General features: G+C 34.8%; 1 protein-coding gene across 1 annotated transcript in view; it reads left to right on the top strand.

The window, feature by feature from the left end:
* DOK6 (docking protein 6) overlaps positions 1-17948 on the top strand; it is a 257083-nt gene that overhangs the window by 133027 nt on the left and 106108 nt on the right. Inside the window, exon 4 of the mRNA XM_064705765.1 lies at positions 15511-15630. Within this exon, the coding sequence (XP_064561835.1) occupies positions 15511-15630 (120 nt within the window). The remainder of the gene's footprint in view (positions 1-15510; positions 15631-17948) is intronic.

The following is a 17948-nucleotide window of genomic DNA, read 5'->3' as shown; positions in this document are numbered from 1 at the left end:
AGCAGTACTAAGGCTCTCAGGTTTTTAATGTACCTGTTTACTTAGGTTATCACTCACTCTCTCTCCTAATCCTTTCAGTCTTCTCTTCTGGAAACTGCTGGTATGGGCCCTTACTGACTTGGTACTAATATGCCAGTGGAGACAAACATAGATGGTGAAATTCTAGACTGTTTCCTTTTTTCCACTTTTTTTTTCCCACTTAAAAAATTTATCTGAAGCTAATAAAAGATACAATTACTTAACTCATAGCTATTGTGTTTGGGCATATTTCTACTCCTTTCCCTGCAGGATTTGTGTAAAACCCCATTTGATGTCCACAAGTTTGCTAACACTAGAGTGGAATCCAGGTATCAGCTGAGATAAAAAGACTTCTGATCATCTACTTGGAATATAGGTCAGATCTCCTGGGATTTGTGAATATGTATCAAATCATAAAATTAGATGATTTCTGCAGTTTCTGACCTCTCCTGAGAACAGCATACATTTAGTGACAGCACAAAAATCATGGCTTTAATTTATAGATTGAGTTTGAAGTATTGACAAATGATGTATGGTTGGCTGAGCCTGGGGAGAGTTTAGTGAAGAACATGATAATTTACTGCTCCAAACCTAAAACACACAATCTATTTTTCTTTCTCTGTCACTATTCAGCTTGCATTACATTTGGCTACTTATGGTGGGTAAAGTATATGGGGCTGTTGGCAAGTTAACTGTTTCAGGTCTTTTGAAACACTTTTGTCACTGAATAAAAGCAACCTGAGAAGAGTAGTGTGTGTAAAAGAGCATAGAAATTTTTGTGTGCTACTTATGTGCACTTGACCATGTATTCAGCATTGGATATTCTATTTCACATGGAGTCTAGGCATGGAAACCTTGGGAAAATTTGCATACATTCAAAAAAATCAAACCAGACCATAACCAAACAAACTAAAGGTAAGCATTCGGTGTTGACTGTCCATCCATCTCCATAACATTTTGAGAGCTTGCCCCAACCTGAAGTGGAGTCAGCTTTAGCACAGCCCCATGGGCTGCTGAGCAATCAGAATGGCCACTGCAGCCAGGGTGATCAGTAAAGCTTCTACATTGGCATTTCACTGCTGTCTAGTTGTTGAGAACCAAAGCAATTTTAAGACTGAACCATGTGTTGGACTGCTGCAGGTATGTAGTGATAGGCAAAGACAAGGTTTTATGTGACTCTTGTAAGATTTTTCTAGAGCTCTCCCAGTTTTTATACCTGCAGAGCAAAGCTGCTTAATGCATTGTCACAACCCATTCAGTTTTTTAATCTCTCTGCCAATATTTAATGGGAAAACATATTAAACTATGACTTACTTTTAAGAACATAAGTAAATTAATTTTAGGTAGAAATAACTCCGAATTTCAATAATTCAAGTTGTACACTTCTATATTTTAAAAGACTGCCACGGATATGGTAGATATGCAAATGAATCACCAGTACACCAGTTGCAGATATTCCAGTTACTAACTAGTGTATTCCCAGACAGCTGAGATTCCTCTCTTTACAGTAATTGATGATCCTGGGTGTCAGTTCCAAGCAAGACGGCAATAAATTTCTCAGACAGGACTTGTCCTTTTCCCTGGTAAATAAATAAAAATTATTTCCTGTAGTCATTTTACTGTATGAGTCAATTTGGGACATTCAGCCTTAAATTCTTGAGGTTCTTATTTTAAATAAGGCCAAGAAGCAAATTATCCTACAGTTGTGCAAAGAAATTTAATTAAATAATCCCAATATATCAGTCATAATTGGTGCTTAATGTAGTTTTAAAGGGCTTTAAAAAGTGCCCCAAATATGTTGCTTTTCTTCAAATCAGTATGGCATTTAATGCAATTCAGCCTTCTCTATAAGAAGATTACAATGAAGGAGGAAAATAAGAGTGTGTTTTCTGTAATTGCAGTTCAAGTACATTCATACAATGTTTTCAAAATCCATACAGATAAATTATCCTGTTTGCTTTAAAAACAGCTTTCTTTTTTTCCAATACATTTTCTAAAGCAGGTCTCCATTTAAAGTTTTAAATTATTTCAGCTGCTTCAAACTGCTTCTAAATCTTTCTTGCAAAATCTGAGGTTAAAACTGAAATTATTCAGTGGCAAACATTCATAGAGAAGCTGTTGCTGCCTTTGAGCGTTTAGCCATTTAGTTAGCTCGGTTTCTCATTTTGTTTTCAAACTTATAAAATAGTGTATTAATGTGAAAATAAGGCAAGTAAGATGTTAATGATGACAAATATATTAATTTCCCCCGTGTTGAAACAGCTACAATTGGTATGAAAAATTTATATAATAATAGAGAAAATGTGTGTTCTGATTTGAAGACTTTTTTGCATTTTACTTTAGATTCAGTTTTTATCAATTTGTAAGTGTTCCAGAAGACAAAATAAACATCATATTGGGTTTGAGTTTTGCAGGTGTTTGGTGGATCAAACTTGCAATCCTGTTTGATGAGTTTTGATGAACATCTATTGGGACAGTTTCCACTACAAATCAAGCAGGTTTAAGGTTGCTTCATATTAGATGGAGTTCTTTATTTCTTAATTCAAATTGACCAATCACTCACTTCATGCCATACTAAAGTCAGAATCAACAATTTTGTTCACAAAAGTAATGCAAATAATTTCAAATGTGTCCAAGTATGTTACTAACACATTCATATAGTTGTTCTGGCATATGTTAGAGGGTTAAGATTCATATTCAGTAAAATTTATATGACATGTACTAGTCCTCTAATGTCTTAGGAAGATTAGAGCTTTACTTTGAAGTGAAATCTCCATATTAACTGAAATTATGAGGAATCTTGGTCTGCTTCTTAAGGATAGAACATTAGATCTATTAACTTTCAGGACAGCTGTACATTTTGAAAGTGTGGGAGATTTCTTTTTTTTTCAAGAAAAAAGGATCTGTATGTGGAATTAATTTTACAATGATTTTTTTTAAATCCAGCAACATAAAATTACTAGTAGCTCTTGTGAGACTATAATTTTATTGGATAGCATTAAGGAGTATTTAGCCTGCATTTTCACGATCATGTAAGACAAAGTTTTAAAAACTGATCTAAAGTTCCTTGTTTGTTTTTAAACCCAAGCCTTTCCTTAAAAATCTGCATAGTTTTAAAGTTAAAATACATACATATTATTGTTATTTTCCTAATGATGAAATAATATTAACTGGTCAATTATAAATAATCATTTGTTTATAAACTAAACATATTTTAAAATATTCTTATATTTAAGACAAAATCATAACCCTATTGGCTGGAAGAAAAATTGAGCAAGTTTAGAATTAGTGAAGTGAAAAAGGGCATTAAGACCATTTAATGACTTTCTAAATAAGAAAAATGGCTCACTAAAATAAATTATCTCTGTTTCATAAATGGGAATTACTTTATAACGTATCCTCCAAAGGTAGCCCTTTGGAGTGCTGTTGGAAAACAATCAACTCCATTTCAGAATGGTACTTGCTCAGTGATAGTGTGAATTTGGCTGTCTCTAGACAAAGTTCTTCACTGGTCAAACCTCTCAGTAGTTTAGCACTTGGTTTCAGTTTCAAGGGGGAAAAAAAATGAATCCTGTGTCTGAAGTTTATATTCCATAAATAAAACATGAAGTCAATATTACATCTGTTACTGATAATTTTGACTGGACCTAAACATTCAAATAACCAAATCAGAGAATTTGCTGTAGGTTTATGAAATAACTATGTCTAGTAAATGTAAAATTAAAGATAATTTGAATGTGCTAATAGACAAGCCTCTAGATTATTAAGTTAACCTGTCTAGGATGACAGAAATGTGTTAAGTATGTTTCTATAAAAATGAATCCAGTAAGAATGGTAAAATATCTTACTATGTAGTTCTGCTCTATATTTTAAACATCAACAATAATACCATGGTAAGTTTGTTCACATTTTTAAGGAGGTTAGCCTAAACCTTGCTATAGCTTGCAATCACCTTGCTGAAAAAATAAGAATGGAATTAAATAGACAGCCTGACATTTATCTCTGCTTGTTTCTCTAATGATGGAAATGTATTAATGCAGGAAACTGAAAAAGCCAATGTAATTCCAAAAATTTGCTTCTCAGTGACAGTGTGAATCTTTTCCAAGTTTAGTACAACTAAAAGTCCATGACATCTGTGTGATGCAAGAAGCAATGTTCCTAGCATATGTCACTGAATACAGCAGTACTGTCCTGCTAATAAATGCTGTCCTTGCTGCTGTATCATCATCCTCACCAGCAACAAGGTAGAAATCAGCAATATTCAGATATGTACCTAACCCCTACCTTATGTTTGCCTGACAATATTTCCAGTGTGTGCTGGGTATAAATGGTTTTCTTCTCATATGGCATTTCATATTGACAATCATCCTGTTCTTACTGGAAAAGTTTATTATTTCTGGGAAGTGTTTATTATTTGTCTGTACAAATATGATTTAGATGAAGATATAGTTTACTATGGTTAAGAACCAGCTGGAAAGAAACTCTAAAAATCATATGTGTCATTAACTAGTCCTTCAAATGCAATGCCCTTCTATGCATTTCTTGATGTCTGGATATATCCTTGGGTTCATATCCTATCAATATGTGTAATTTTAATTAAAATGTAGACATGATTATAATAAGAATTTATATTGTAAGACAGCAATCTAAGTAAAAAGGCTTGACATCTTAATATCTAAAGGCTAATTTATAAAGTCTATGATCATGGTAGGAGAAATGTGAGGAGGAAGAAGTTGGAAGGAGAGCTGTATGTTTCTGCATGTTATTATGTTGATTCACGTTATAGGCAGTTTGTCACTGCATGCCTGCTAAGTTAAGAAAATGGTGGAAGCCCATGAATTATGAGATTTTAAGTAATTTTATTTTTTTAAGGTTGTCACAGCTATAATTATAATCTACTTTGTGAATCAAATAGCTGACAGCATGTGAAAATTTGTATGTATGTTGATGAAGGCTATTTTGAATTCTAAAGGGTATTATGAATGCTTTCTTTAGTGGAGGTCATGATGGAAAAACTACAGATTTATAACTGTAGGTAGCATATTTGTAAAAATCTTTATTCAGATTTGGGAGTTTGTACTTTACCTTATACATGTATTTATGGACATAAACTTTGGGCTTCATGAGGGATCAAATCAAGGGAGTAAATGAAGTGGTCAGTTTTTTCTGATGTAAAAAGAAAAGGTTTCTCTCTTTCTAGCTCAGTAAAGCGTTACTTCTCCAAAATGTCACTGTCATTGTATAACAAGTTTTTTTCAGTCATGCTTCAATCTATTATATTGCAATACTAGTTTTGGGCATGGAAACTGATTCCTTAATTATATATGTTATCATGATTCTATGCAAAGGCACATGTTAGGTTTTATTGTGAAAATGTAAAGAATAATAATTGTCTTCCTGCCTTTATCCAATTCAAGAACAAAAAAAAGGACAGAATTATGTATATAGTTTCTCTTTATTACTTGCTTGTTATTATAATCTCATTGTAACACTGTGATCCAGGAAAAAAAACCCTAAGTCATACTTATTTGTTTTGATTAAATTAATAAACCCCTGCTCACACTCACCACAAAATCGAGGCACTTTTTTTCTTTTTTTTTAAGGCAGTGGAACTTTGGAGGAGGCCACTCCAAGCAGAAGGAAGAACAACATTTAAGTCAGCCATTTTCTCGTTTAAAATCATTAATGCAGAAAATAGGAAAGGCATATGGCAGCATAAGAATTATAATTTTGCCCATCAGTTAAATGTGCTGATGGTGCTGAGTAACTCCTTTTCAAATGACAGTGATCAATTTTCTCATCCCTACCATTAAAACTCATTTCTCTGTAGAATTTTCTGGATTGCTTTCTCCACTAAAAGGTATCAGCCATGGATTTGAATTTAACCTAAGTCATGAAAAATTGGAATCTTTTGCTTAGAGTCTCAGTAAGGAGCACAGGATACCAGTCTTTGTCTGTGTATGACTTCATCTCCTCTTTAAAGGAAAGGATAACCCTTCCCCTCCCCTCTAGTTGTGTGTGTGCCTAAAATTCACTTCACAAGTAAGCTGTTAGTGGGCAGTTGATCATCAGTGTGCATTAATTACAGCTACATCTTCTGTAAATGCTGTTTCTCACTGTAATCAGCCCCTCTGATTTACAAACCTAAATCCTAATCCTTTGCTGCAGTTCTTGGTTTGTACGGATCAAAATATTAAATTTAAACAGTTTTTATACTTTCATGGTGAGTTGTTTACCCTTAAATAAAGATGAAAGATTTTAAATAAAATGATCTTTCATCTGTAAGTCTCCAGTTAACATGCCTTAAACCATTTCAGCAGAGCTCTTGAAGTTTCCAATGATTTAATCTTGGTGCTTTTTGTAAGATTGCATTCATCACAACTTATTTTCTTGGAGAAAAATGGCACATAATTGAAGATGGATCTATTTACTGTTTTTCTGGTTCAGCAACATGGTTTTTCTGTTCTGAATCTTAGAAGTCTACTGAATTAAAAAAGAAAAAGAAAAAATGTCCTATTAATGTAATGAAAGTATGGATTAGGAGTTTCAGCTTCAAGCAACTGTATCTTCTCAGGTAGTCATTTGTGTCTCTTACTGATCATGATGTAGAGATCTCAGTGGTATATAGTAAATACCCAGTAATCAAAAATATTTCAGATACAAATTTTTTTAGAAGACTGTTGTTTACAGGAGGTTTTACCTGATTGGAAAGCCTGAACTTTCATAAACATTCAAAGAATGTCTCTTTTCATTAAATATTCTCTAATTTAAATAATGTTTACATGTATCAAATGCAGAACTCCACTTTATACTGGGAATAAAAGATACAAGTTTAAAATGAGAGTAAGAAATTGATAATGAAGAAGTAATCCCCTTTGGGTTTAAATTCTGTAGATGTGAAATTTGAGAAAGACTTTTCTAATTATATTTCCTTTGGTACTAACTCCAGACTATGAACTTTTAAGATTTATTTCTTTGCAGTAACACCACATTAAAAACCCCCAAGAATACAGTGGAAGACACAGAGTCATTTTGAGCTAATACTTTGTTCTGCCTCAGAGTAAAGTTTTATGCAACTGAGAATCAAGTAGAGCACATACTGCATTATGATCTTACAGATGAATTCAGTCAGTAATTGCTTTCAATGAGTTTCTTTACACTTCCAATGCCATAAAAACCTTCTTGACTGTCATAGTAGCAAGGACTCACATCTTCAAAACAATAGAGTTTGGGGGAAAATTTTTGCATTTATTGGACACAGAAAGAAAAAAAGGAATTCTTTCAGGAGGTTTGTTATTATGAAAGTCATGTGTAGTACCATGCAGGAACAAATTCCTAACCTCTTTACATTAGAAGAGGGCAACAATAACACTGCCCTCTGTGCTCAACCAAAATTGCACAACTTTTAATGAATCTTAAATATTCATAGCTTGAGGTATTGCTTTAATTAGGCGTGTTTGGCCATAGAAAAGGGAGATTGCAAAAACATCCAAGTGTGTTAGTTACTGTCTGCTCCTACTGATTTAATGCAGAATATATTCAGATGGCTGGACTGAAAGTCATATGTTCAAAGGCATAAGGGCAATGAAGCATGTAGTGGAAATAGTATGCAGTTTTTCTTCTGTTTATTGAAAATAGTCCTTTTCACATTGATTTTGTAAAGGAAACTAATACTCTTAAAATTATTTATCTAATCTAACAATATTTCTGATCTTCAAGTGACAAAATTTGCCAGTACTTCCAAAATAAAACTGGATATTTAACATATTGAAAAAGAAAAGTGAAATGAACCCTGGAATTTGTACCTGTTTATTTGGGTATTGGATTCTTTTACTAGACCATAACATAAACTCTTGAAAATGGAAAGGAGGCATACTTTACATTTGCACAGAAGGTATTAAATTTCCCATTCATTTAAAAACCAGCACTATAACTTTCCCAAGAGGAATAAAAATGCTGTGGGAGTAGACTAAATCTGAAATACTACCAATTTTTAAGATAGAAAAGGGCTATTGCTGACTGCCAGTAATGGGGTAGCAGCAAAAGTTGATGTGAAAGCATCCACTTTGTGTTGTGTTCCTGGTGACAGACCCTTTTTTGGACACTTGACTGATGGTGTTTATGCCCTTCCCACTACTGACATGCTGCCTGAGGTTATTTCACTTTCATGCCATTGCAATTTAACATTAATAACAGTTGAAACAGGTATGAATTGACATTCCTAGGGAACTGTATAATTCCCATGTCAGATTCTTGTTACTGGCCCATTAGTTTCAGACAGAATGTAAATGTTTCTTCTATGTTTAGGCAGGTTTTCATAATTCTTTCTTTCCACTTTAAAGAAAGTTTGAAAGTTAAAGAAAGTTTAAATTGAGAGTGAAATTTTGCCAGGCATATTTTTGGGTAATGATGTTGGCTCACTGTTGGTCTGTTGGACTTACTAACACTTGATAAACATTTGTGGTATAATGAGAGCCACTAGTCTCCAGCATGAAGTAGAATACATAATTTTTAAGACTACTTAATAAATCTACCCCCAAGGACTAATTTATCCACTGAATCACATTTTCTTCCTGGAATGGCATCATTCATTTCTGTAGGACTAATCACAGACTAAGGTGATACACACTTCTTTTTAATAGCAGAAATTGCCATTTTCATGAAGAAAAAGAAGGAAGACAAATTTCCTATAGTTACATTAGCAGTAGTATGGAGCAAAGGAAATTCCTTCCTTGTAGCCTATTCGTTTTCCCATATACTCTCCATTTTTCAAACAAGTTGTCAGAGTTCTGTTTCTGTATGAAAACTACTTTCTCAAGCAGCATTGCACATGGAGAACTTTGCTTCTTGCTGCTTTAATGGGCAAGAGTTTAATGGACAGTTACATCAATATGACAAATCTTTTAAAATACTTTTTTGCCTTCAAAATGATTGACTTAACACTGTGCATGTTTCTATTATAGACAAGACAATAGACAGACTAGTAGCTGAGTGCTGATTATATGAAACTTCTTATCAGACCTGCAGAAACAAATGGGGTATTTTCATGAAAATGTCAGCTTTGATATATCTTAATAAATACAGACATATACAGCTGGCTATTTGCAAACACAAGTACATAATTAGATTAATTATCAGAATCCCGTTCTTGATAAATCTTGCATCTCCAGATAAGTGTGGCAGAAATAAGAGTTTTAAAAGCTAATAAATGTCCTTTGGTAATTATTGCAATTAAGTGTACTTCCCTTATGCCAACTCAAGTTTAAAATAGCAAATAATTGGGAAATGAAAGTTTCTTTTTGTACTTTGTATAGTACTTATCTTCCCTCACTTAAAAAAAAAGTGCATTAGCAAAATGCACTTTTGCATTAGCAAAATACCAATGGATAAAGTATAAAGTTACAGAATATGTTCATATTTTGTAATTTTCATTTATCTTGATTAATGCATTTTCAGTATTTGTTCAAGGAAAAAAAAATAATGCTCAAATGAATGGTGTGTCTTCAAACTAATGGTATAATCAAAAATATGCATGATTTTTAATAGCTGTTATTCATTCAACAGTAAGGGTGTTATCGTATTAAAATGTGGAAATGGCAAGTTCTTTAGGAACTGGACTCACCAAGAGTATTCCCAAAGAATATTTTCAGGCTTCCTTTAACATGTTTTGCCACTGCTAGAATATGTAGCATTTTCAGTGAGTTAATATCATTTAACAGTGTATGTGGTTTTACATATATAACTTTCCTTTGTCTTGTGGTTCAATGATTTACACTTAAGTAATAGCAAAACACTTTACTCCAGGTGAAATATTCAATAGTCACCATTCAAGAAAAATACGAGAAAGTTTCCTTAGAAGTAGTATTATTATTTGAAACACGAGGAAAAATTCTATATATGAGTCTCACATGTCATAAAATACCTTCAAATATAGTTGGTCAATAAAAAAATAATTTTAATAAACCGGTTGCTCTCGGAGTTGCAGCTCATTATCTCTGTTCCTTTCTGCTTAAAAACAAGTTTTAGTCCACATACAGAGTGATTTTCTCTTCTTTCAAAATAAATAGAATGTATGTCCCCTTCCTTGCTTCTCAGCTATCACTTAATGAAAATTTGCCAAATTCATGCATAGGCAGTGTTAATCAGTAGTACATTATTATACAAAATAAGCTCTATCCCTCTGTTCCTCTGGGCAAAGATATGAAATAGCCACCTTGCTTCAGATTTGTATCTGTGTTTGAGTGTGTGTGATGTGCTCAAGTAAAAGTACCCGAAGTAACAGAGTCATGGTTAGATAACATATTTTAAATATTTATAAAATCAAATTATTTTCAAATCATCAAAGGATGATCTATATCCTGATAAAGGATAGATGTTTTTAAGGTATTTTTGATTTTGATAAGAAATTACATGCCTGCAGGCAATAGTATTATTTGCTAATGAAAAAAATAAGATTAAGTTGCTTCATATATTTTATGTGGTACAGTATAATAGCACATCAGTCCTGTGGGAATTCTATAATATTTTTTCTTATTAACTTCTAATTAAGCCTGAGTGATTTTTATAAGAGATAAACTGCCACATTTTTCAGTATCATCTTTCTTTCTTGGTAGAGAATATCAGGTCTCAATCCTACTAATCTAGCCAGCAAAGATCCTCCAGTTTCATTCAGGGTAACAATATTTAGTTGGATTTATGCCTCTTATAGACATCATTTAGAAGGAAGAGCTAAACAATTTGTACAGCAAATACATAAAAATGTTCCAGAAAATAAGAAACTAACATTTCAGATTTATACTGTTTGACATCAGGTAAAACATGGAGATGTAAGTGAGGTCTTTTAATTTGCACAAGGGCTATGTTTGTTATCCCCCTCTAATATAGTACACATGCTATTTCCAGCCTAAATTCTTAACCACATCACTTTCTGTGGGCTGCATGAGAAGGGGAAGAGGCCTAGGAGGTGCATATAAACTGAGCCCTATTATTTACAAATTCAATAAACTGATGCTTATAGTGATGGAGTGGATCTCCCAAAATGTAGGGCACTGGACTGAGCAGGAGGGGTCAGCACTTCAGGGCTTTATCTCAGCCTAGAGGCATCCCACTGTGCTGGCCACTTGTGGTGGTGGGAGATGGAATGCTGCTGTAGGATTGTGCCGTGTGAACACAAGGAAAATGTGAAAGAACATGACGTTACCAGGATTCAGAAGGTGTTTGGTTAAGTCCACACACAAAATGGTTCCTAAGTTAGGAGTGTGAGAACAATCTCTCCTCTAGCCTTAGAGATCTAGAGGATCTGGAGGCCAGATAGAAAGAGATCTAGAGGGTTTCTGTGGACAGTGAATTGGAAATGAGCCCATTTTATGTTTCATTGCCACTCACCCCCTTTCAGTAGAGAATGTCATGTATAATGATTTCTTTTAAAGTGTAAGTAGCAGAAGAACACTTTTACTATGACAAATTCCTATCTCTGACACAATTTGCTGACATTATTTCATCACTGATATTTTATCAGCAAACCAACATCATCCTGTGGTATCACCTATGTCCAAGACAGTGGTCAGACTAGGTACAGCAGCACCGCTGTAATCACCTGGGAACTGAAGCAGCAATGACACATAGCCTCAGGCATGACCTAGAACTCAGATCAGCTGCAGGAAAACATTGCCAATAGCAAGTTGAGTAGCAAGCTTACAAATTTGTTCCCAGTAATGTTTCTCGTGCAGTAAACAGTGCCTATTTAAGGTCGCCCATCTCTTTGCATTTTATCTCAGCTCATGAGATTTGTATTGTAGAATTTTATAATTAAATAACAGTAAAGATAAAAATGCAGGTATTTTGATTTTATTTATAGCTGTGAAAACATGCTTTACAATTTATCATTCAGTCCAGGAATTCAGTTAGCTTAAGAGGAAAATAAATTTTTCAGTGACAAGTACCAGTTACGACTAAAAACTCTGCATTTACCACCAATAAATCTAATCTACATGCATTAAAGAGGACAATTTTGCTGACACTTTTTTATTACTTGGTTCCACTATAATATTTCATCCATTTCAGTATATGCATGTAATCAAAATAAAGAAGTAACTGAGATATCTCTGTTTTCTGACATGGCATTCTTAAAGATTGCTGTCATGACACATTTATTTGCTGTAAATTATAGTAAATAATTTTTTGTATCATAAATAGTATTTGATTTGTTACCCAGAGACACAAGATATTCCACAGACATTTTACAAAAGAATGGTAGGTTGCTTTATTGATGCACATGGTGAAAGGAGAATCAAGGGTTTGGTTTTGAAAAGTAACTCACCTGCTCCTAAAAAAAAAGTTTCACATGTCCATCAAGGAAAAGGTTGAAGGCAATTCCCTGCAAGTAAGCAATAGCTATCAGAATGCATTAGGCAGGACTAACTCATACACTACCTTCATACCCTTGACCTTCCAGACACATTTGTAGATAACAATGATTCTTCTGACAGCCGACACAAATCCTCACAGTTCTGTGGGCAGATATTTCAGTTCTGCATTGAAACTATATTTCCCATAGCATCAAGTCAATCATTTCTGTAAGACAGAAATTTTGAGTTATGCAGCAGTACAATGCATGCCAGAGCCTACACTTTGCAAAATATAGCCATGATCTTATAACGCTCGTACCAAGATAAGTTTCTTCTGTATGGCAGTTGGAGAATGGTCTAATCTGGGCCCAGTCATCAGTGTCTGGCAGCAATAAGGCAGCAGCTTGAAATAAACTGCCAGCTGAACACTCTGAAAGGAGGTTTCTGCATCCAAACTTTCAAGACCTAGATGTTCCTGTAAAAGAGATTAGTAACTAGATTGTGGAGACAAAATAAGGACACATAGAAGAAACAGCTTCCTAGAGCACTTCATTTGTTTGTTTGTTTCCAAAAACATCTACTGGTAATTTGGTGTGAGAATACATATAAATTGAATTTGTAGCTTTTACAGGAGTCCTTTTTTGAATATATATTGATGTTAAACTGGATTTATGGGATTACCAGTGTGTTTCACTTTCTTCTCAGATATTTGTAATATTAGAAAGGTTAGATAAATGTTTGTTTACCATCATCTCATTCTACATTAACAGTACAAGCCCTTTCAGTCTGGGTGCAAGCATAATGGAAAAAAGTAATAAAATGAAGATTTTGTAAAATACATAAAATGTTATATCCTGGACACACTCCAGGAAAAATTGCAGGCTTTATATAGAGCTATGCATTCTGTCAGCATATATATTGTTCTGTGACACAGTTGAGGCAGAATAGAAGCAAAAAAAAAACTCATGGGAGCACTTGCTGAGATTTGCACTGTCACCTTTGTGCTACCAGCTTCACCCATTGACTGCCCTGCCTTTATCTATAACTGGAAGCAGATGTTGGGTGACTCAATGGCGCTTCAACTCTCTTACCTGTGTTCTGGTGCCCTGCTCCCATGCCTCATCCACATGCTGCCAGAATAGGGCAGTGTGGCTTGGGGTCCAGTTCTGTCATCTATGTCCCTGGCATGAAACCCTCTCCATGGGAAAGTGGGATTTATAAGGTGTGGCTTCAGTTCAAAGGACCTCGCAAGTATCCAAGGAAATGGCAAGTGCTGAAAGAGGGGAAGGGAAAATATACGGGAAATTGCTTCATGTATGAGTAGAATAATTTTGGAAGTAGGTGTTTGAACAAACTCATCTTCTTTCTTTAAAAGCTGTAAAAATTTACTGCTGTCTAGAGACAAGCCTGTCCTCTCCTTACTTTCATCGGGGAGGATGCATCCATAGCAGTGTTGAAAAAACACTGTTACCTCAGTATTTCTTTTCACCTCTGAAGCTAAATGTCATCTGTATGTTACTGACATAATGTTCTGTCTCTTACCACTAGAAGGTGAGGATGTTATGAGAAGATCAACTTTGGGAATCTGTATCCTGAGAAAAAGACTGCAAAAAAGCAGGAAGGGTTAAGGGACACCACTTTCCTCACAACACTCTGAAGAAGCACCCCCAAAATCTTGTGACAACAACTATATTTGGTTCTCAAAAATTCCAAAATAGGCTCTGTTATTTCAGCTGTTGGACTGGGAACTTAGTCAGCTGATAGCCAGAATAACTCAGGAACTGTATGGATCTGTTCCTGGATTATTCAAGATGCTGAACAAAAGAAGGTATGAAAAGGTTCTTGAAGACCTGGAACTGTGTGCCTGTCTCCCTTTCTTGTCCAGCAAATGTTTCTATGAGATCTATGTCTAACCAGGCAAGGATTTGAGGACTGTACCAATTAGGCTTAGAGGAGTTTTTCTCATAAAAAAATCTCACTAATTCCAATGATTCATCATCACTAACTGCTTTGGGGCTTGCATGCAGAATTTTTCTCTCTCCCAGTTTCAGCAGTATATTGGAGAGATTGTCACAAAATTATTTTCCTAATGTCCCCAGTAAAAGGACTGGAAAAACTGGCAGTTTAATGCAAGCATTTCTAGATTACTGTAATCCCTCACTGTTGAATATGATCAGGTAGACACTGACTGTGACCATGGATGCTCAGTGAGTGCATGGTGCTGAGCCTGCTCTCCAGGAACTCTCCCTTAGGTGAAGTCTTTCCTGCAAATAAAAGACAGGCAGGGTCGTAGCATGATTTTTCTTGGTTGTAGTTTCACACTGTGTTAGCTCCACCTTGGGATGATATATGTTTGACCAATGCCAGGGATTTCACAATGTTACATTTGGGAAGTGGATAGGTTGAAGCTGAAGTTGAATTGGAAGATGTTGTGTTGTGTGTGGGAATTGTGCCTTGTGGAATCCACATTTTGGTGGACTGGCAGATACAGAGCTCTCATATTGTGTCAATGGGAGAGTCAACTCAGAAAGGACTGGGAGATTTTGGATCTTCTTATAAATGTTTCAACTAATGCCCAAGTTGCCCTGAGATCACAAGAAGGTGAACAGAACTGGAGAAATTAATTATTCACAATACCTTGGCAGGCATGGTCTTTCACTACAGCAGAGAGAAAAGTTTGGCATTTGAAGTGCGTTTTATAACTATTTTTCCTTTGCTCTTAGAAAAATGCTTTAGCGCCTTTAGAAAAAGAAATTACCTTAAGAGTTCAGATTTGTCTAGAATGCAGTAAAGAATAATTCAGCTATTATATATTAAGTTTTTCTAAATTGCATTTTTTCTTTCAAGAGGGCCCACTAGAAATACAATGCCTTGAAAATTCACTGTTCCTCTTCTTTGTTAGCTCCACCTCCTATCCTCAAATTTGAGGATGGGAGCTGCAGTCCCAAAAGTGTAACCCTTTTCAAAAGTTCATAAATTGAGGCAAAGAAATTATTGTGGGACTTTATGCTAATTACTCACGTTTCAACACAAACATATTGTGATAAACCTTGTCAGCAAGAAAGTATTGATTTAACTTTATGCCTTTTTTTTTTCTTTTCTTTTTAAAATATCAACATGAATGGATTTCTTTCTGTTTCCTCAGAACTAGAGGCAGAGGAGTGGTGCAAGCATCTTTGCATGGAATGTCTGGGGGCCAGGCTCAATGATATAAGTCTTGGGGAGCCAGATTTGCTTGCTGCTGGAGTCCAGAGAGAACAAAATGGTAAGTAACTTTTTATTTACTCCTACATCCATTCTTAGGTGATATCCCATTTCTTGTGCCTGTTGTTGTGAGGACTTTTGCTAGTAGCTGGAAGCACATCATTAGTAAATAAACATTTGGATGTGCTTTTGAAGCTCAAGCCTATTAATATTATTTTTACAAATAAAGATTATTAAATTCCATGCCAAATAATACATATAGAGTGAGTTTGTGTCTTCATTGTGTTCAGATTTCCCTGTCATGGGAAATGGTGGCCATGACCCTTCTGTTTCTGGAAATGATGGCTTCTGTGCAGAGGAATAAAGCAGCAGCTGTTGTTTGGCAGCTTTTTAAGGGCAGTGATGAACATACCAACAGCAATTTGGATACAAAACACATATTTGCTTTAAACTCCTACCTCTCTTGAATATTGAAGTCAGGATCATCTAAATGCTGTCAAATATGGGTGGAAAGGGCAGTGACAGATGTTAGTCAGCACTAAGCCTGAGTTGTAAGTCTTCATCTAAAGGCTGTTTGGATTAGATACATGCAGGAAGAATGCTAGTGGATGGAATAGGCAATAACAAAAGAAAATCTATGATTACTCTGTCATTTAATTCCTATTAATGAACACGAGGGCAACACAAAATGTGCTCATTTAGTCCTCCCTAAATTACAGCTCTCAATGATTATTACTGTCTTGATGCTTCTATAAGATCCAATAGCTTTCAACAAAGTAATAACACACACTGCCTCAATGGTCATAAAATATCAAGCCAACTGTCATTATAAACAAAATTACGTAATTAAATTATAGAATGTACGGCACTATACTCATTATATTATTTCTCTGAACCTAATAGCACACAGCATGAAATATAAAGAAATCTTTAAGGAATTCTGTTCAAAAAGCAGACATGTTGAAATGGGATTTAAAAGAAGTTCAAATGTTCATAAAGTTGTTTACCTGCTATGAGACACAGAATTCAATTTGTAGTCTCAAACTACTTAACAAAGGGAGAGCTACTAATGTTGTAGGAAAGTGATAATGATCAGACAGCACTCAAAGCACCCCATCTGCTACATGTTCATAGGCTATAGGTGTAAAACTCATCTGCATGCTACTGAAGAGAGAACTGTGTGAACAGGTGGAGGTCTTTCACAAATGTGAAAGGAAATAAACCTCATCAAAAAGCCTGGGATGTGAACAGAAAAGTAGTTTGAAATTCGTCAAGCTCTTTCTGCAGTGAATTCATGTAATTCATCTCCAGCAGCTTTTGGACATAGATGGAAAATATTACATTTTATCATGTTCCCGAAAGAGATCCAGTTAGATACACATGACCTCCAGGAGGCATATATTAGTTCTGTTGTATGAACTAGTCTTGATTCAATTGCCTTAGTCTAGAAATTAATTGCAGTGTTACCAACTGGCATATATGAACATAATTAGCATTTTTATTGTTCTAAGTAAATAAATGAAAGGAAACAAAGGGGCAAAGCATGTATTTGTTGTACAAATCACATGAATAATAATGCATGGAGGGTATCATTAGCTGTATTCTTTTAAAACAAGTGACTGAATACATATAATCCAATATTTGACGAGTATGCTCTGCTAAATCATTAGTTACAGTATCTCAAACAAGTAATTCTGATACCTATCCTCATCCCCTTGATGCACAACTTTGCATTTTAATAAGCATGTTTGAAATTCAAAGTTGTCTTGTTCAGAGGCAAAACAAATTCTGTTGTGGATGTCTTTTAATCAACTTGGAAGGAGGAAAAAGTGCAGAGATTCTTACTATAGGTATGAAATTTGACATTTTGTTCATTTATCTATGCTGCAAGAACCTGCAGTTGCACTCAAATTCCTATAGCAGATTTCTTCAATTGAATGGAACCATTCCTTCAGTATACACTGGTTATCTTATCCTGTAAACCTGGCAGTGTCATTCCCCACATGACAGTGTTATTCAGAAGGTGACTAGTTCCAGGGTGGAATGATTTGGGTTGCACCATTTCAGATTTTTAGTTTATTTTCTTGCACATTTCCCCATACACAGCTTTTGCACACAGGCTATCAAAACCAGTAGGTAGTTCAAAAGATGCCTCAAAAACTTTTGAAAGTCAACTGAGCTTTTGCTTATAAATGTTCTTGTTGAGCTTTTGTTGACCTGAAACTGAAAGGTCAAAGTTAATTTTACAAATGAAAATTCATGGACAATGGCTATGAGTATGAAGCATCTAAAATCTGGCTCTTTGTGAAAATGACATCTGTGTCACTCTCTGGATAATTTTTATTTTTATGTGTTACATAAAAACTGAATATTAGTGTT

The sequence above is a fragment of the Zonotrichia leucophrys genome, chromosome 2 (genome assembly GCF_028769735.1).
Source record: "Zonotrichia leucophrys gambelii isolate GWCS_2022_RI chromosome 2, RI_Zleu_2.0, whole genome shotgun sequence".
Classification (NCBI taxonomy): Eukaryota; Metazoa; Chordata; class Aves; order Passeriformes; family Passerellidae; genus Zonotrichia; species Zonotrichia leucophrys.
This window is presented reverse-complemented; position numbering and strand designations above follow the sequence as displayed.